This window comes from Amblyomma mixtum, chromosome 6 (genome assembly GCF_055824585.1).
Source record: "Amblyomma mixtum isolate Tamu chromosome 6, ASM5582458v1, whole genome shotgun sequence".
Classification (NCBI taxonomy): Eukaryota; Metazoa; Arthropoda; class Arachnida; order Ixodida; family Ixodidae; genus Amblyomma; species Amblyomma mixtum.
The window spans coordinates 51,987,720-52,008,722 of NC_143017.1; the positions used below are offsets into that span (position 1 = coordinate 51,987,720).

The 21,003-nt window shown below is 49.0% G+C and overlaps 1 protein-coding gene across 1 annotated transcript in view; it reads left to right on the top strand.

The window, feature by feature from the left end:
• Nrx-IV (neurexin-4) overlaps window positions 1-21,003 on the top strand; it is a 73,273-nt gene that overhangs the window by 39,398 nt on the left and 12,872 nt on the right. Inside the window, exons 14-21 of the mRNA XM_089547922.1 lie at window positions 2,316-2,519; window positions 4,191-4,514; window positions 5,568-5,738; window positions 7,338-7,559; window positions 9,530-9,766; window positions 11,701-11,874; window positions 16,038-16,171; window positions 16,614-16,710. Coding sequence (XP_089404048.1) covers window positions 2,316-2,519; window positions 4,191-4,514; window positions 5,568-5,738; window positions 7,338-7,559; window positions 9,530-9,766; window positions 11,701-11,874; window positions 16,038-16,171; window positions 16,614-16,710 — 1,563 coding nt within the window. The remainder of the gene's footprint in view (window positions 1-2,315; window positions 2,520-4,190; window positions 4,515-5,567; window positions 5,739-7,337; window positions 7,560-9,529; window positions 9,767-11,700; window positions 11,875-16,037; window positions 16,172-16,613; window positions 16,711-21,003) is intronic.

Here is a 21,003-nt window from a genome sequence, read left to right on the forward strand (position 1 = left end):
TGCGAGAGCATTACCGTATTTACCCAATTCCAACGCGCACCTTTTTTCGGGGAAAATACGTCTCAAAATCGCATGCGCGTTGGATTCGAGTGCAAACCGAAACTGCCCCATAGCTGCCCATCGTCATCGCCATTATACGATGTGGGAGCTCACTAACTGCTGGAAACATGCTAGCACGTTTGCTCGTCGTTTTCTGCGTCGCAGGAGCCGTTTTCAACCGGTGTGGCGCTTGTTATTGGTCGCGTGCTCACCGACCACGGACCGCGTTCACGGCGACGGTATCCCGTGCACTGCCGCGGGCGGACGCCTCATCACTGCCGTTGCACGATCAAGATACGCGGATCGAAGAATATGTTGATGAAACAACGGTTATCGGAAACGCGTCATTTCGGCGGTAAAGTTCCAAAAACGATGAGACTCCTTTCTGTTTTGCGGCCGACTCTCTGACAGAGATTACATCGTCCGCAGGCGGGGCACGCCGCGCCGCTGACGAGGTCGTGCATCATGCCGATCTCACAGATAACAGCGCTCCCGCGCCCGTTTTTACAGTCGAAGATCTTTATCTTTCGCTCAGACGCACTGACGAAGTCATCGATGCTCCGCAAGAAGCATCGCCGTTGCCGCAGTTACGCCTAGCAGCAGACGAACCTCCCGTAACCGGAGCTCTCCGCTTGCGCTTGGGGCGTCTTCCTTTATACTGATGCTTTGTCAGGAAATTGCGTGAGCGAAAATCTCGTTTCTCAGTCACATCCATAGCGGAGATAGGAGAAAAACCCGGGCAGAAGCGTTGGTTCACGTCTCGGTGGCGGCAGAACGAAGAAAGAGCGTCTGCGCCCGACCGTGTGGTGGAATGCTCGTAGCCAATGGAACGGCTCCGATCGTACCACGTGATTTGAAGGGCCAGTCGCGACGCTCGACTCGGGCGGGAAACGATCTTTTTTTTCGTATTTTTATCAAGAATGCGCCGCTGCCGAAGTGGCTTCTCTTAGACGATGGGTAGGCCTACTTCCCCGCGAATATTCAAGAGCGGGCGACGCCGTGGAGCGAAATGCCGCGTTCCCGAAATTCGGTCAAATTCGCACTTTCGCGAGCCACGGCGAGTGCTTTAATTGTATTTTTTACTAACTTCCCATTGATTATCGGCTTTGATTTTTTTACACATAAAAGAAGAGGCTTGGGGGAATACAAAATCGACTTTATCGAAAAAAATCGCGGTTTTTTCACCCGCATCTCCCCTTAAAATATAAAAACGGTTGCAAATTATTTTCATTCGTGGAAGTCACACGCACGTTAGAAGCGGGGCTTGTAGTTTTTTTTTTTATTACCAATATCGGGCGCGCGTTAGAATCGGGGCTTGAAATTTTTTTTTTTTTTGGTGCCGTAAATTGGGTGCGCGTTGGAATCGGGGGCGCGTTGGAATTGGGTAAATACGGTACTTGGCTCATTGTGGGAAAACCCCGTCATCATCAGAAACCTGTGGCCAAAATGCGTCATCACCCCTCCTGGAACATTAGGCCCCTGGAGTCTCCACCAAAGCCTGGTTGAGGTGTCCACTGACCCAGGGAGCCAGTTATGCCCCCCCCCCCCCCCCCCCCCCCGAAGATCAAGGAAGTCTAAACCTTCCCCTGACTTTGAGAAAAGGAAAGGCGCATAACTGCCTCAATTTCTAAGCCTATGCCTCCTACTCACAGTAGGATGAAGTGTCCACTGACCCAGTGAGCCACTTACACTTGCTCTCGCATTTACACATTTTGAGACTTGCTTAGGTGCTCCTATAATTATTTTTTTTTTGAGTCTGCAGGCTTTCTACAAGGTATAGGAAAGAAAAAAAGAAAGTACCGAAAAGTTATTCAGATATAATGCTGAAATTTCGTGCACTAAAGTTTGGAAACATTGCTAATGTGCTTCACAGTTTTCATCAGAATTCATTGAACAATAAGAAGGTTGGTGTTGAAAGCAGGTTCTGTTCCCCACTTTGCTGTACATCAGTTTCATGCAGGGAAGATGAGCTTCAAGGGATACTGCAGGGGCACATGCCAACTATATATTTGTTTATCTGCTTCAGAAATTGCTTTTCTGCAGATTCAAAGAGTAGAACACTGGCTGTGTGGCAACAGGTGCACTGAATTATTTTTCAGCAGTAGCATCATTGGCAGTGGCTTGTAAATTATACCTGACAGGATAGATTCTAGAGGTTTCTAGTCATAGAGATCATTGGAGTTCTTAATTTCACATTCAGATAAGGCACAGGTGTGGCTTACTTCAGTTGGCAAACGCGTTGACTTTTCTTTATTCTTTTTATTTTCTCGGTACAGCTGACAACCGCACCGACACCCTGGTGCACCACCAGAATGAGCAGGCAACGCTCGTCAAGGGCTACCGAGAAGCGGGGAGCTTTATTCAGGACATTGTGTACGACGCCCCCATGGAGCAGATGGTCCAGCTGGTGAACCGATCATCGCTGTGCCGTCAACGGCTCATCTACGAGTGCTTCAACGCCCGCCTGTTCGACACGAGTGGTGAGTGATGGCCACACTACTAGTAGAGGTGTCTGATGCCTGACTCCAGGTGCTCTGCTATGGTTTGCACCTTGTTTCTATGATGTAAAAGTATGCCAGTGTTTGCAGCAAGTCTTCTAAATACAGTTGAACCTCGCTATAGCGAAGTTGAAGGGGTCTGGCAAATACTTTGTTACAGCCCCTATTGATCGAGCTTCCAAGAGGAATCGTTATTCCTTTGTTATATTCATCATTTCGTTGTAAACCGTTACGTTATAAAGAGGTTAGACTGTAACATCTTTTATTTGTTGTCTGTCGTAACAGCCTGAGATGTAAAATTGTTTTAGGTAAAGCCATAATTGATAAACAGTCAGGATCATAAAAGAAATTGTGTCAGCTGTTCAGAACAGAATTGTGAGCTCTGTTTTCAGCCCCTCTGATTAGAAAAAAATCTGTCCTAGTTTATTGGCATAAATTTTGAGAAATTTCTTCAAAGACTACAGATGCCAGTTTTTCAAAGGCATTGCCTGTTGCAGCAGCAATCTTGGCACGCAACATTGACTTCTTTAGGTGCTTCACACATGAGGTTTCGAGGTTCTTGTTTTATCTGGTGGAGGCCATACCTTTACATTTGTGATGGCACTGGAACTGACGTTAATGTTTGGAATAGTGGTTTTTGACAGTGCATTTGAATTAGTATAAGGTTTCTGGGCCACATACGTGGATTGGTGGAATAGTAAAATATTTGTTCAAGTGAACACCCAACAGATTGAGCTAAGCACACTCTTCTGTCATGTCATTGTAGCTATTACCAGGTGCATACATGAAAAGTTGCTGAGCAACTTGTGGCACACACTTTTGGGCCGCCATTCTACTGGTAAATTTTTTTGAAGAAAAATACAAATTGGTAAGTTACATTGCATTTAATCACTACTTCAGTATTTTTGTAGGGCCATGGTTGTTTTGGAAGTCTCTTTCTGCAGATGTGTTCTGTGTAAATGAACAGTTGTTTAAAACTTTTGCTGCAATTACTGATTAGTGAAAAGTGAAGGCATTGTATGGCACCCAAGGTTGTGAAACTTTTAAGAAATGAATCAAAGTGGGAAGTTACATGCCTGTTGCACACATCTGATTTATGGAGCTGTTTGGAAGCCTTCGTGAGCAAATTTTGCTGTTGTCGCCTCATTAGGTTAAGGCTGACACCAGCCACTATGTTCACTTTTTTTTACTTCAGATAAAGCTGCATTTTCCACCCAATTCAGACTTAGTAGGACTGCAGTGCAAGTATTCAGTACTCCTGAATTAACAACAGCCTTATTAGTGAGCAGTAATCTGTTCCTTAAGCTCACGTGCCGATTCCTGGTAACATGAACAATTTAGATCCACGTGTTGTGTAATTCTGTTTTCGCACTCAACTTCTGGCAGTGGCGTTGGTGCCTGTTCTTAGAACTGTGTGTCAAGTCTCATTGTATGTGTTAACTATGTCTTTATTGCTGTGAATTCTTGTGTCGGAGAAAGGCTAGCAGGTTCTGTGATTTCAAGCTGCCCTTATGAGCCCTTATGAGCCTTATGAGACTTCATGAGCCTTTAACAGGATGCAGTGGTAGTCGGGATTCATTTTGGGAAACTGCAGTGAGCCGTCAGTGCAGTCTGGCTTTTGTGGGCAACTTTTCCACGTGCGCTGTGGTGCAGTGCAAGACACCACCAGCCCGGACACCTTCTCGCCGTACAGCTGGTGGGTGAGCCGGAGCAACCAGCGCATGGACTACTGGGGCGGATCGATTCCGGGCTCGCGCAAGTGCCGCTGCGGCCTGTACGGGACGTGCCGCGATCCCCAGCGCTGGTGCAACTGTGATGCGGCCGTCGAGGAGTGGCTCACGGATGGGGGCGAGCTCACCGACCGGGACTACCTGCCCGTGCGGCAGCTGCGCTTTGGCGACACTGGGTCACCCTCCCTGCAGGAGGATCGCAAGCAGGGCCGCTACACCCTTGGCCCACTGGAGTGCCAGGGAGATGGTGCGTGGGGCATGGCTGAAAGTTTGGGGGTACACGCAGCACTGAGAGTGAGACAACCAGCAACAGTGCCTGTGTAAACACGAGGACGCAGACAGAGAATCGTCACAATGCACTGCGAGTTGGGCAACATTATGCACCTTCTCTCTTGAGGGACAGCCTCTGACGTAGAAGGCGTCAAAGGGCTAGACACTGAGTGCATGACCAGGGAAAAGACGGGCTACATGAAATTATGTGTACTGTGTTGCCAATGTGCTCCAGGAGTCACCCTTTTTGGGTTTCTTTACCTTTAGCAATGCTGCATGTAAGCCACTTTTTGGTCTTAACATATTTTGTTGTCAGAAGAAGTAAACAAGCATCACATGTCTGTGGTAAAAACATTTAGACTTTCGTGACACTTATGTACTCTTCTTGATATAATGCTTGCCAGTGCGCATCACAAGCAGTGCGCGTCACAAGTGGGAGGCAAAGGAGATAACAGGCGATAAAATGGTGCTCTAGCATGCAGCCTGGCTGACTAGCGGCAAACCAAACGGCAAACAGTTCACTAGTTTTGGATGCTGGCGCACGCACAACTGTTCGTCTGGGAAAGTGACTGCCAGCGCAAGCGAGATGGGTAAACGGTGCACAACTCGTGCCCTCGTACTTGCTGGTGGTATGGCACAGCAGAGAGTTCAGAATATGCGAGTAAAAGTTTTTTTTTTTTTCAAAAATGCAAGTAGAAAGTTGGGGGGTGTGCAAATTATGCACGGGCGCAAATTATGCGAGTAAATATGGTATTTAGCCTAACCCGCCAGAATCAGGCCAGCTCGAATTCTGTGTAGTGCCTTGTCTGCAGTGCAAGTCACTCGAAACGGTAGCTTGTTTTCTAATCAAAGCAGGTAATATGGAATGATCTTCGATTGTCCACAGGCAGCCGCGGGAAGGAAAGCTGATGCTTCATTAGACATTGCGCTGCTGCTGCAGATTGTTGTCAGGCTGTTCTTGTGACGAGGCAGTGCACTTTGTGCTTCCCACTTGGTGATTCAGTGTGCCTGCCCTGGTGTCCCGTTGCAGCCCTTTTTGATGACGTGGTGACGTTCCGTTTCACGGATTCCACCATTGAGGTGCCACACCTGAACCTGCGCCACTCGTGGGACGTGTACTTCCACTTCAAGACTACTGCCGAGAATGGGGTCATCATGCACAGCAAGGGACCCACCGACTACGTCAAGCTGGTGCTTATTGGTGCGACGGCCCTTTGTCAGCTCAGTCTGTGTTTCTGCTTGCATGGGCAGTGGAGCCGTTTCTCTATATTTTTTTTTTTAAAGTGGTGCTTTAATTAAGCAACATTTTTTGTTTGCTGTTCTTTTTTCGTCATCATCACTGTGAAGCCAGGTGGAGGTTTTTTTTTTTCTGAGCATGAATTATGAAATGCATTATGCTGTGAGCAGTTCCATAAATTGGGGGAAGGGGCTATGGTTCAGAAACCAGTCTAACAGAAGTTGTTGGAATATGAGGACTGCCTTACGGTGAATAGAAATTCAGATTGAACACTGCTTGCTTATTGTCATGTGGAAGCCTGGAGCTCAGATTAGTGGTAAGGGGTGTTTTTATCTTTTGTCTGAACTTATCATGTTTGGTAAGGCAATAAAATGGACAGCTCTCGGTTGCGTTTTTTTCTCAACAACAGCCAATATAGCTTCCACACTTAAAATTAGCAAGCCTCATGGTCCATATCAAGACTGTAGTGTTGGAGACAGTTTCAGGTCCTTGGGATAGAACTGAAAAAGTAGTTATCAGCTTAATCATTTCACTCCAACTTGAGCAACGAGTTATTTCATGTATTCATGCTTCATGTGCTTGTGTGAAGCTCATGTTCATAAAACTTTGGTTTTCGTGCTGATTGGCAGCAGTAATCAAGGACACAGGTGAAGACTGCACAAAGTGATGATATGGCATAAATTAATGTGCTCCAATGTTGCTCTGTTGTTTGCCCTTCGCCTGTAAATCCATCACTGCTCTGAGCTAATGCCTTGTTCACCTATCAGCATTGTGCATTGTAGGCAGCACCGCAGCATTTACTGGTTAGTGGACAATATCATAGTGACCACACGAGGACTTTCTCGGTTGGAGGAAAGCATAGTACTGTAAAAGTCTGGTTGTGATTCATGTTGCATGGCAGCAGCATGGATCAGCAAGCAAAACTGCCATAGCCTGGAATTTGTGTTGTACTATAACACTGAACTTCCATTGCATACTGCAGACGTATTTCACAGTTGCTCTGGACAAAGTAGAAGACAGTAGAAGCAAGTTTTGGGCACTTACTGGGAGCATGAATTTATAAGTGCTGCTTTTAGTGATAGAAATGGCTTTTTGTTGTACAGAGCTGTTAGTATCCGCCACCTTGTCTGCAGCTTGTGCAGGCATAGTTCTTGTTCACTTTTCGAAACTACTTAGCTGCACCGCACCTCTGACACTGTTAGTTGTACCTGACTATATACACAGTCACTCGCATGCCACTTTGCAGTCTCTGTACCGGACTGTGCACAAGGTGTACCCCCTGTAAAATAACTGCTTTGTACCAGTAGCTTGGTGCAATCAATCGAAATTTGCTCAACTGCAAGCCATGGGGTAAGGCTTGTCAATCGGCCAGCCTGCTTTTCCTATTCTGAATGAAATCTCACCCTCATGTAAAAGTCACCCAGTGCCGTGCTTCTGTTCACTTCTGGACCATTACCACCTGCATGTGTGCATACTTCCATCATTCTTCAAACAAATACTGCCGAACACCACTTCCCTGCTAAAACTTTGCCGCATAACGTTCTCCGCTGTTGCCTGTTGCAGGGGGTGACCAGATCCAGCTGCTGTACGAGACCGCCGGCGGAGGCCCCCAGGGGGTGAGCGTGGAGACGTCGTACAAGTTGAGCAACAATGAGTGGCATTCGGTGCACGTAGAGCGCAACCGCAAGGAAGCACGCATTGTGATTGACGGCAGCCAAAGTGCCGAGGTGCGTGAGAAGCCAGACCGATCGCACCCTCTCCACCTCCCAGGCCACCTCGTCATCGGTAAGGAAGCCGCAGCAGCTAGCAGCGCATGTCACTCATCATGCACCAGTCTATCTACATGGCAGACAGGCACTCTTAAGTGGTCACGCCTCAAGAAAGCCCTACAGCTATGAGTTCTTCAGTCAAAAAATGTGTTCCCGTTCTTTCAAATGTGGCAACCAGCAGCCTCTGTTCACTGACTTGTCTCACAAAACCTGGCTGAGTCAGAGGCATCGAATCCCAGTAATCAGCACAAAAAATTCTTGGGCAAAAACAATCCTTTTGCAGTGGTGTCCCTCGCTTGCAAGCTGCCGTCCCCTTGTAATTTTTGTTTGAGGTGAGGCCTTGCCTGAGGTGGGTGTTTAAAAAAACTTGAGCTCATTTGACAAGCAGCAATTTTCCCAGTCAGAGTCACCATCAGTGACTCTGTGCTGCTTTGTTTCGTCTTATTGAATCCCGACCCATCTCTACAGAAGGTAGCTCTTTATGTGCAGTGTGCGTGTATGCTTATTTACAGATACCTCACAGACCCCAGTTTGGAGTATGGTGCAACCCGATAGGGAATACAAAAGTTCGCGCATGGAGCCATAGAGGTCGCCGAGTGCCAATGGCTCGTGGCCACCTAACGGGGCCTGACCCACACACTATGGTCATGTCAAGAGACTCTTTGGATTGATGAAATAAAGTTTCACCATAGAGCGAAACTATGCCTTCTTAACTATGTTCCAGAGAGATTAACCTATTAGCATTTATTATGTAATAGTTGGTGAGATAACAGTTATACGTGAAAAAGGGAATGCCGATGATACAGATCTCACGGGGGCCCAAAAAATGTTCATATTATCCAGGAACGAACTTTCTTCTTGTCCCCTTGTTATTCATATCATCGAATATGCGCATGTCAGAGCACAAAAAATGCATCCATGCATAACTGTTTTTGGCTGACGGGATTTGTTTACAGCCATGCTCGCCATGGCACCTCGACTGGCGATTGCAATGTTAATGATTTGTGGGCCCCTTGCCACGCGAGTAACGATCATGGCATTGGCAATTTGTGGGCCATACTCCACTGCTCAGTGTGCACGATGCATGGCTGGTGATCGCGGTGTTTAGGATGCGAGGCCAGTACTTAGTGTTGGCGGGGGCCTTCATGGCTCCTGGATTCCGATCGTCTGTGACGGAGCAGGACAGCGTTTGGAACATCCAAAATTCTACCCCATGTGCACAATGCGCTTTGGCTCAGGAACTTTACAGATTTGTGTCATACTGAAATTCATATCAGCCGTGATCGTGTGCCGCGGTGGCTCAGTGGTTAAGGTGTTGTCTACCGAGCCAGAGTACCCAGGTTCAAACCCGACCGCGGTGGCCGCGTTCGGATGGAGGCGGAACGCAAAAGGCGCCCAGGCGCCCCTGTGCTGTGTGATGTCAGTGGACATTAAAGATCCCCAGGTGGTCGAAATTATTCCTGGAGACCTCCACTACAGCACTTGTTTCTCTCTCTCTTATTTCACTCCCACCTTCCTCCTCCCTTCCCTTATGGGGCGGTTCAGGCGTCCCCCGAGATATGTGAGACAGATACTGTGCCATTTCCTTTCCTCAAAAACCATTTGATTGTGTCATTGAGAGTTTACTGTATTGTCTCATACTCATTAGCAGTAATTACATTATATTTAACACATAATAAATGCAGTTCAAAGTGGTTAAAGATCAGATTACAAGCATAAACTGCATAATCATGGTTATCACACAATTACGGGGTAGTGGTAATGTTGAAAGTTATTGACAGAATGTAGCAGAAATTTTTCATCAAGTCCGCAGGACTATGGGTGTTAGCAAGGTACATCTTTGAAAAATTCTACTAATTGTGGAGAGATATGCTTTGGTTTCGTAGAGCACAGTGTGCGAGCTGGTCATCCAGAAAGCATGTGTTAGCAGTTGGCACCTTTTTCCCTCGGCAGTTTCTTGCAGCTGTCGCATGTTTGTGTGTGCAGGTGCCACTGTGGATTACAAGGAAGGATACGTGGGCTGCCTGCGGGGCTTCATGGTCAATGGGGAGCCCGTCCATCTGCAGCTGCGGGCGGCTCCAGGGCTGTACGGGCTGTCCCTGGGCTGCGTGGGCAAGTGTGCCTCCAACCCGTGCCTCAATGGGGGCACCTGCCTTGAGGGCTACTCCGGCTACACGTGCGACTGCCAGTGGACACCCTTCAAGGGACCCATCTGCGCTGATGGTAGGGAGACGGAGGGGGCTTCTTTTTTTGGTGACGCGGTGCGGCCATGTGCGCTTCTTCGGGGTGACACTAAACGGGGTGATTTTCCATAATCTGTACAGACATATTGGAAAACAAGCCTGGTGAAGCAATGGATGCTGACTTCAGTGGCTATCTGTAGGGCTCGGCATTTTGTTGTTATTATTATTTACATTGTGCCTCATTTTGCAGTTGCATTTTTGGTGCCTGTCTTCACTGGAGACTAGTCCAGCTTCTGCAGCTTGTGGAAATGCAGCCAAGTTTTAAGGTGCCTGTTAATCAGTTCTCTGCCTTGTGGTACCTGATGGCAAGACTAAATGCTGAAAGAGGTGCTCTGCTGAGAGCCCCCCAGCGAAGTGCCAGCAGAATGTAGCGCGAGTAAAGAATTTTAGCGCTGCGTCTAAAGCTCCTGAACGAGCGTAGCAGAGCTGAACGCCATGCTGCCCAGCCAGGTATGAAGCAGCGCACTGAGCAAGCTAGCATTGTGGATGCTCCTGTCAAGGGCGCGCAGTGTCTTGGCACTTTGCCAAGCTCGCTGAGCATGGCACCCCAGCTGAAGCTGTCATGATAAGATAAAGATGCTGTGTTGCTGTCAGCTTGCAGGATCTTGGCACACTGCCAAAGTCTGTGCTGCCGAAGGCCCACTGGGTGGGTTCTTGGCAGGAGTAAATACTGTACAATGCCAGCTAAGCAGGTGGGGAGAAGTTCCTTGACGGTAAGGAATCAAGGATGTCCAACTCAGCAGCATGGTTGTGAGTGTCTGTTTGCCCATGCCAGGGTAGGGAAGACATGCTGAGTCTGGAGGCTGGATGGGAGAAGTTCTTGAGACTGCATCCCACTTTTCGCTAGCGGGACATAGCCTCAAGAACTTGCCCTGTACAGCCCCAGAACATGAACGTGTTCCCTGCCTAGGCATTGGCACACACGCCCAAACAACCACAGTCCATACTTGTGGTACATTGGTTGCCACTATATATAGGGCTTATTCTGAAATTTCGTGAGTTCTCATTTCTGGAACGGCACGTGAAGGGTAGCTAAAGCCAGGTAGCAGTATTGTCCAACTCCTGTGGATGGAAAGAACGATCGTAACATTGTAAGGTGCAGTGGCATGTGGGTTAGGCCAGAAAATATTGCTTCTCTGGTAGTCTGAACTGAATGTAATGGACTTACTGAATGACATAAATAAGTTCCTTCAAGGTAATTGTACTTCTATACCAGTGTTTTGAAAGGGTTTTGGCACAGAAGGATTTGGGCTCACAAAAGTTACCTATTTTTTTACTGTGCGAGCACTGAAACCACCAACCTCAGATTTCGCTGATGTTTGTCTGTCCAAATCCTCTCTCCGGGACCTTGAGGTTACTCAGGAAAAGCAACCTGTCTCTCACAAGTCCCACCAGTGGCAGCACCTACCATTGCAGGGCAGTGGCGCAGCGCTTAACCGCTGCACCACTGCGCCAGGAGTGGTATGAGGACTCCTAAAGGTCTGTGTGTGCAAAATAGAAAATGACCAATTCTGCTGATCTTTATCTGAAGCCTGTTCGACCTTGGAAACCGCGTCTCGAACCAAAACCAAAACTGGGATGAAAACCGAAGTGCTAGCGCACCTAATTTGCATTTGGCCTAGCCACGCTCAATCATCCGCAATTTTTTTAAATTCTGGCTTGCAGTATGGTGGCAAAGCAAGCGACAGCAGAAATGAGATGTTGCAAGAAACTAAGGCCTGCCCTCGTACAAAAGCATATCTCATTTGAACCCTGCTATTCAAGGTGCTCCAGTGTGGAAACCTGTACTGTTATTGCTAGATGATGTTAAACTTTGTATTGGCATATGGGCAGTTCTCAGCCATGTCACGTGGATATTGTTCCACTAAAAGTTAAAGCATGGTCGTTGCTGAAGTTATCGCCTTTTCTTTGCAGAGATCGGTGCCAACTTGCGATCTGACTACTACGTGCGGTATGACTTTGAGACTACCCTGTCCACTCTGGAGGAGTACATTCGTGTGGGCTTCACCACTACGGAGCATCACGGCATGATCTTTGGAATGTCGTCGAGGACTGGGGAGTACCTGAACCTCATGATGTCGACCAGTGGTGCGTTTCAAAGAAAGCTGCTCATCTTTGCACTTTTTCTGAAGCCTTTGGGTAAAGCCTTCACTCATTTTTGAGTTGAAGACTGCGTTGTGTTCAGGTAGAGGAATTTATGGTGGTCCAGTGATTTTAACTAGTAATGCACGGTAGATAAGATGGTTTGCACACATTGGTCGCTGCAGTGGCTCAGTGTTTATGGTGCTGGCTGTTGACCTGAAAGATGTGGGTTCGATTCGGGCAGTGGCGGTCGCATTTCGATGAAGGTGCAATGCTAGACGCCCATGTGCTGTGCGATGTCAGTGCACATTAAAGAAACCTAGGTGATCAAAATTATTATGAGCCTTCCACTATGGCGTCCCTCATAGCCTAAGTCTCTTTAAAATGTTAAACCCCCTAAATCTAAAACCATGTTTTGCGCATTGTGGAAACTTTTAATTTACCAGATTCGCTCACTTTACTTCTTAACTTTCCTTACTGTGGAAAAACAGCCAATTTAGAAGGGTGAGCAGCAAAATTTTTTTCACTCATTATTTTAAACTTATTCTTTATTGCAGCACATCATAGTGAAGCTAATAGAAATTCTCTTTTCAGTGATAGAAAGAAAGAAACATATATGCTGCTTATGAAAGAAAAAAATTTTTGATTGGCAAAATTTGAGACTTGTACAAAAAGTCACAAAAATATTAAACATATCCAGTCAGAAAATAGGAGAATAAAAAGTCTAGAATTTACGTTTTGTGCGTTACTACACATAGTTTTAATTCACTGCAGTGCTTAATAAGCCAGCCTGCTTCTAGAGCCAGAATGACAACAAACTTATAAACGATTACAGTAGAACCTCGATAATGAGACTTTCAGGAGACTGCATGAAACCATCATATATCTGGGCATCATATACAGTCGACGACCGATTTTTCGGACTCTCTAGGGACCGCGAAAACGACCGAAAAATCGGGCAGTCCGGAAAATCAAATTTCACCGAAAAAGTCACGAACTTATTACCACTATGCCGGAGAAAGCGGCCAATTGTATTGCACACATTCTAAAGCTCCTCATGACTATATTTCGCCGCGCGAAATACCGTATAAATGCGTATAAGGGCCGCACTTTTTTTTTTCCAGATTCGAGGGCCAGTTTTCGGGGTGCGGCCCATGCACGCGATGTGCGAAAAAAAAAATTTTTTTAAGTAAAAACACACCAACCAGGGAATGAGCGACATTTATTCTACGTTCAATCGTCACTCGCGAAGTATTTAGATTCCTGAGCTGGTGCTGCGCTCTGGTGCACACTCATGCCAAAAGAAGCCGCGCAGCATGTCCGCTGTCAACACGTAGCCGTTGTTCCGAAATTCCATCACATAGAGGAGCAGCTCTTCTTCCAGTTCAGGAAACTCGCACGGCTTGACTCGGAAAGCGCGCTTTTTGCAGCTTGTGTTTCTGTTTTGGTTGCACCATCATCGGACGCACTTCTCGGCCACGTCGAATTTCCCGCCCGCCGCACACTTACCGACCGCGTCGTTCGAGAGCTAACTCCCAGCCGTGTAGCTTAAGGTGCTTGCCCATCGCGCTAAAACTGTGAAGCTCGGCGGCAGCACGCGAAAGCCACTATCACGGCGAACGCGCTTACACGCATGCTAACACGATGCTAACACGCCACGAAAGGCTGGAGCTGGCGATACTGATGCCGATGTGAACAGCGGAAAATCGCGACGGAGAAAAAAGTTGATGATAATGATCACGGCGCCATCCATAGACGGCACTTGGACGCTCCGGTGCGCGCGCGTGGCCGCCTCCGCGAACGGCGCAGCGCCGGAGCAGATCGCGGCCGCGATAAGATCCGGCGGCGCGCCCGAAGCGCGCTTCGATCGCGGAGGCCTCGGCGTGCGCGTAGCCTCCGCGATCAAGCGCTCCGCGATCATATTCGCGTTCCGTGTTCGGGACTGAAGACTCGGCACAGATGAGTTCCGTGAACTCAGACTACGGTTCAAATTCGTGCGGCGGAAGACATTCAAGGACAGTACGAATTCGAAAACACGCGAGCGCAATGTGCCGACTCGCGCAGAATTTCAGCGTCGCAAGAGGCTCCCTTTAAGCTTTAATTTCGTTTTGTTTGATCAAGTTTTCGATATCTCCTGCAGTTTGAGTTAATGAGGTTCCACTGTACACGTTATATGGCGGCTTGGGTACTGGCGGCGAGTGCGAGCGAGGTCCGAAAAATCGAGTGGTCAGTTGCGGTGCGTCCGAAATTTCAAGCGCTCTTACACATTGGCTCTATGGGCCATGTCGCGGTGCCGCGAAAAAGTCCGAATAATCAAGCATGTCCGAAAAATCAGGCGTCCGAATTTTCGGTCGTCGACTGTAATCGAAACTCTAGCGCAAGCAACTCATTCGCGTAATAAATATGTCCGTTGCTCTGGTGTTCAAAAATTGATTCAACTTCCCCCCCCCCCCCCCCCCCCCCCGCTTTATAAAAGCGGCTGTTTTCATTCTGCGAGAACCAGTTATGAGATCACGCACAGCCAGGCTTTTCGGCATTGAAGAGGCGGCATCAGACAAGGTGCACGTGCATTGCCATCCATGTCCTTTAAGTAGACATCACAAATGCCTTGAAAACAATGATTTGGACAACGCGCCAGAAATATGGCTGCTTCAACTCTTCGAAAACGTTTTGCAGCATGTAATACGACCATGCCAGCAAAGTCTTTTTGTTCAGGCTTCCTCTAGAACTGCTGTCACTCCGTGGCAGCAGGCAGCAATGTCTGTACTAGGAATTCACATGAAAAAAAGAAAACACGATGTTCACCTGCACCATGAATGCACCGTCGGCGCGCTTTCTGCAGCGATGTGCGGCTCGCCGGGTGACAGCACGCCGCTCACTCCTGGCTTGCTGGCTCACACAGTCTCGTTAGGCATAACATACTTCTCACTGAAGCCGCTGTGGAAAGCGCTTTAGAACTAGTTGCTGATAATTATAGAAATGTCTAATCTTGTTATTGCTTCTGCAATAACTTCATCCTGGTATGAACGTGCAGTTGATTTCCCTAACGCCTTCGTCAGGGAAAGCGTGCAGAAAAACAAGCCAGGCGAGCCGCCTTGCACCGACGACCACGGGTTGCACGCACGGTGTCCCATAGTCTGTGCCGTCAGCAGAACTGTCCTTACAGGCTGTTGTAAGCCTGATCGCATTGTTGCGCGTCTGTCTCTGTCTTGATTCCGATCTGGAACGAGCTTGGTTAACATCACGTCTGTCGATAAAGTGCTTTGCCAGCATCTCTCATTCCAGATGGTTCCCTCTTACAAGGCAGGGCTGTGCATATTTTTCCGTCATATAAGTGAGGCTTTTAATGCATTATCCCTACGAGAGATTCGCCGGGTCTGCGCCAATTTGTTGTAAAATACAGGCCATCGCATGAACGGGGGAGGCGTAATCAGGGTTCCACTGTATATTGCAGTTTTTTCATGCCTTATGTAACCTAAAGCCACCTTTAATATCACAGTCATTTGGTTGGTGCAGCTGAAAGCATAACAGCATGATAGAAGAAATTCAACTGTTATGTATAAAACACCCAAAACTGGGAAACAGAGACCTACGCTGTGTATCACATTATGACTTCACAGATACTGTCAAGAGATCTCTCGTGCACATTTATTGACTAAACTGGCAACTGTAATTTACAGCTTCGATCATTATTTGTCTTATGTTACGAAAAAACTTGAAATTTTTTCTTCTGGCAAGCACGGAGCGAATGTAAGACGTGTGTGCAGCTCTAGACCTCACACACACAAGGTTGCCCATAGAAATCGCACTGATTGAGGCCATGAAACAGGAACATCTGAAATTAATTTGTGCTAAAACAAAACTCTGGAGAGCCTGCTGCGAAAATTTCGATGAAATGCTTGAAGATGAAAAAATTGCCAGAGTTGCTCTTTGAGGGCCCCTTCTTGCAGTGCGTCTTGCGTATTTTTCACACTACCCACTTATCTGGGCAGTGTACGCAACTTTTGCATTTTAATACTTTGAACTTATTGTCTCATTAGCATTTTTATAAAGTTTCAACAAAGAACTGCTTTTTTTAGAGATCTTGCAAACTGTGTGTGATCTCTGCTTGGATTATGTGATATGGAAATCTAACCCATTGCCTGATGGCCTTGATCTCTTTTTGCCAGGTCACTTGAGGCTAGTCTTTGACTTTGGATTTGAGCGGCAGGAGATCATCATCAAGAATGAAAACTTTGCATTGGGCCAGATTCATGATGTCCAGATCAAGCGTACCCACAATGGGGAAAGACTGACCATATTTGTGAGTTGAATGCGTTTGTCTCGCTTTCTTTGTTATGGTGTACATTTCAATATGAACTGACATCTGCAGCGCTGTGTCTTATCTCAATTTCTTTCAAAAAAAGTTATGTGGTGCAGCTGCTGATATGCTGACATGACCTGGACAGAGCTTTCATAACGTCCTGTTCTGGATAGTCACTGTGCTTGTGTTAAGTCTAGTTGGTGTAGGCGCATATCAGTGCTAAAACTTTTCTCTCAGCTTTGAACAGTTGTAATCGAGTTGTGTGTTTGTGTGCATGATTGTTCATGATTAAAAAAGGTGATTTCTGGTTGCATATGCAAAAATCTGTGGATTTGCACTTTTGCAACGCAAGAAATGAGAAAAAGACTTCAAAGTTTGTGTCCATGTTATACCTTTCTCTGGAAGTATAGCTTTGTATTCACCTGTTTGCTCACCTCCTCAGGTGGATAACTATGAGCCCCAGGTGCACACATTCAACATCCGGGGCAAGGCTGACGCACAGTTCAATGACCTGCTCAGCATATACGTGGGACGGAACGGTGAGATGTTTGGCCTACTTCCATAGTCGGCCCACTGCCACTCCTTTTGTTTCTACAAGATTCATTTTGCATTTCATTTTGCAAAGCACAAAGGTTTTAAACCGGTTTCTGCATGACATTGTTGAGCGTCAGTATTATGCACCTGATCTGTACAGACATCAGACATTGAGCTCAACACTTTGTCAGTCGCAAATTTCATGTGTAGGGGTGCGTTTATTAGGCGTCCTCAAGAGACCGAACCGCTGTGCAGGGTCTGGCAGCGTAGACGGGCGTAGCCAGCACCAAGAGAGCGGGGGAACTTCGTCGTCGTCAGGCGCAGCGTAGTGTCGGCGCATAACTTCGTCGTCGTCAGGCGCAGCGCAGTGTCGGCGCATGGCGGTAGCGGAACCTGTCACAGTTGGCACACTACAGTTTCCCCCCGGTGAAAAGGAGCCATCCTGGCGTCTTAAGGGGAAGGAAGAACGGAGGGGTCGTAGTACGGCTTCAGTCGGTCGACGTGGACGGTTTCGCAGCCACGGCGACGCAAGTCCGCAGCGGGTGCAACAGGCTCAACAATATAATTGACCGGAGATGTTTGCTTGAGAACCCGGTAGGGACCATGATACCGATGCAGCAGTTTCCGCGAAAGGCCGGGAGTTGTGGGAGGCACCCAGAGCCACACAAGGGAGTCGGCAGGGTAGGAGGTAGAGGCCGCGGAAGTGTCGCGGTCATGTTTTTGCTGCCACTGGGTCTGCGTGGTAAACGAGCGAGCAAGCTGGCGGCATTCTTCGGCGTACCTGGCAGCGTCGGACAGTGGCGTGGACTCGGAAATGTCGGGTCGGTAGCGAAGAAGAGTATCCATCGTGCAGGGGGGCTCGCGGCCGTACAGAAGAAAGAAGGGAGAGAATCCAGCGGTGGTTTGTGTCGCAGTGTTATATGCGTAGGTGACGAAGGGAAGAACTTGGTCCCAGTTGGAGTGGTTGGCGTCGACGTACATGGACAGCATGTCACTGAGGGTTCGGTTGAAACGCTCGGTCAGGCCGTTGGTCTGAGGGTGGTAAGACGAAGCGGTTCGATGGATAATGCGGCATTCCTTGAGGAGGGCCTCAAGGGCGTCAGACAGGAATACGCGTCCACGGTCGCTGAGCAGTTCTTGAGGAGCACCATGGCGAAGAATCAGGTTCTTTAGAAGAAAGGAAGCCACGTCGCGGGCGGAGGCAGATGGTAATGGAGACGTTTCAGCATAACGTGTGAGATGATCCACGGCCACGATAATCCAGCGGTGACCAGCGGGAGTGGGAGGGAGGGGGCCGTAGAGGTCTATGCCAACGCGGTCAAACGGGCGGGCAGGGCAGGGTAACGGCTGCAGTGGAGCAGGCGAGGTGTGAGGCGGACATTTACGCCGTTGACAGGATGGGCAAGATCGCACAAAGTGTCGAACAAAGCGGTACATGCCACGCCAGTAGAATCGAAGACGCAGACGCGTGTAGGTTTTCAACACGCCGCCGTGGGCACACTGTGGGTCCGCATGAAAAGCGGCGCAAATGTCGGTGCGTAGATGGCGGGGGATCACTAGGAGCCATTTGCGTCCGTCGAACAGGTAATTGCGACGGTAGAGGAGACCGTCCCGAATAGAAAAGTGACGGGCTTGACGTAAGAGAGAACGGGACGAATTATCAGTCGAAGGACTCGAAAGGAAGTTAATAAGAGTGGCGATCCAAGGGTCCTTCTGCTGCTCGGTTGACATGTCGGCAGTGGCAAGCGAGGACAAGTCGTAAGCAGACACAGGAGCAGGCGATGAGGCACTAGGTAGCGGCGAGCGGGAAAGAGCGTCCGCGTCATTATGCTTGAGGCCGGAGCGGTAAATGACATGAATGTCATACTCCTGCAATCGCAGAGCCCAGCGAGCTAGGCGGCCTGACGGGTCTTTGAGAGAGGCCAGCCAGCACAGGGCATGGTGGTCGGTTACTATACAGAACGGGCGACCGTAGACATAGGGACGAAATTTTCCAATAGCCCAAATGATGGCCAAACATTCTCGTTCGGTAACAGAATAGTTGGCCTCCGCTTTGCTCAAGGTCCGACTGGCGTAGGCGACCACATATTCACGGAAGCCAGGTTTGCGTTGGGTGAGAACGGCACCCAGTCCAATACCGCTGGCGTCAGTGTGGATCTCAGTAGGCGCAGTCGGGTCAAAGTGGCGCAGGATAGGAGGCGAAACCAAAAGGCGGCGCAAGGTGTCGAAGGCGTCATCGCAAGCAGGCGTCCAAGCGGAGAGGTTGGAGCTGCCTGCGAGTAGCTGGGTCAGAGGAGCGATGATCGAGGCGAAATTTAAGATGAAGCGACGGAAGTACGAGCAAAGGCCAACGAAGCTACGGAGCTGCTTCAGTGAGGTGGGCTTCGGAAATTCGGCAACTGCACGAAGTTTGGCGGGGTCCGGAAGAATGCCGTCTTTAGAGACTACATGTCCTAAAATGGTGAGTTGTCGGGCAGCAAAGCGGCACTTTTTCAAATTCATCTGGAGCCCAGCGTCAGTAAGACAAGTCAGAACGCGCTCCAGGCGGATGAGATGAGAAGAAAAGTCCGCAGAAAAGACGACGATGTCATCGAGATAGCAAAGACAACTCTCCCACTTGAGTCCACTAAGGATGGTGTCCATCAGGCGTTCGAAAGTTGCCGGGGCGTTGCAAAGGCCAAACGGCATGACGTTGAACTCATATAAGCCGTCAGGTGTTATGAAGGCAGTTTTTGAGCGATCAGTGTCAGCCATGGGCACCTGCCAGTAACCTGACCTCAAATCCAGCGAGGAGAAATACTCAGCTCCCTGCAAGCAGTCCAGGGCGTCATCGATTCGTTGCAGGGGATAGACGTCCTTGCTTGTGATGTTGTTGAGCCGGCGGTAATCAACACAGAACCTGATGGAACCATCTTTCTTTTTTACCAACACAACAGGAGACGCCCAGGGACTGTGAGAGGGCTGTATGACACCCCGACGGAGCATGTCGTCCACGTGATCAGAAATGACGCGGCGCTCAGAAGCCGAGACACGATAGGGGCGCTGGCGAAGAGGGGCGTGTGTACCGGTGTCGATGGTGTGCGCAACGACAGACGTACGGCCCAAGGCAGTCTGAGGAAGATCGAAAGAAGACCTGAAGCGCTGGAGGAGGGCGACGAGTTGATCACGTAGCGCGGGTGGAAGGTCAGCGTCAATGGCACGGTGGAAGACGTCGGAGGGTGGTGGATCATTCTTAACATCACAGGAGCTGAGCACATCGACATTGAAGGAAGCGGTGGTATCGAGAATAGGGTAGGGAAGGCAGGAATCAAGTTCTTCAATACGCCCGAGGCATTCACCTTGGAGCACTGCTGACGGGCACGAAGATGGGTTCGAGACGTAAATTGCACTTTGTCCATGGTCGATCGTCAGAACAGCAAAGGGAAGCAGGAGGCAGGGATGGCGGGAAGCGGTTTCGGAAGGCGTGAAGAAAACAGTTGAATGAGTGACGCCGGCACAGGAGAGGGGTACGAGGACAGCAGAAAACGGAGGAATGTCGGTATCAGTCGCGACCACAAGTTTGGCAGACTGCGTAGGTACGTCGCAAAAGGGAGCGTCACACAGCGGAGAAAAGGCGATTTCAGCTCGAGCGCAGCCAATAACGGCACGATGGGTCGAAAGGAAGTCACATCCCAGGATGATGTCGTGTGAGCAGTGAGACAGCACAATAAACTCGATGGTGTACAAAACATCTTGAATGAGGACACGGGCCGTACATGCGGCTGAGGGATGAATGCGCTGTGATGAGGCGGTGCGAAGCGAAAAGTCAGAAAGTGGGGTAGTCACTTTGCGGAGTCGGCGGCAGAGAGCTTCACTTATAACAGATACTGCAGCGCCCGTGTCGACGAGGGCGAGAACCTTGGCACCTTCCACGAACACTACGATTACATTAGCGGGACGACACGGAGGACTTGAGGAGTTCGAAACAAGCGCAGTTCTTGCCCCCGGAACTGCGGCTGTTAGTTTCCCTCAAGTGCGGAGCTAGAACGTCGCAGCATCGGAGAAGGGGAACGGCGTCGAGGGGAAGGCGATCGGCGAGGGGTGTAAATTTGGCGATCAGGGGAAACAAAGGGGGGACCAGGTGGACTTCTCGGCGAGGATAGTTCGGCATCATACGGGTAGGAGCGCAGATCAGGTCGAGAAGGCGGAAGGCGCTGGCGGCAAAGCCGCGCGACATGGCCGGGCCGACCACAGGCGTAACAGATGGGTCGATTGTCCGCAGTACGCCAGGGATTCGTAGGATGTGGGCGAACTCTTGA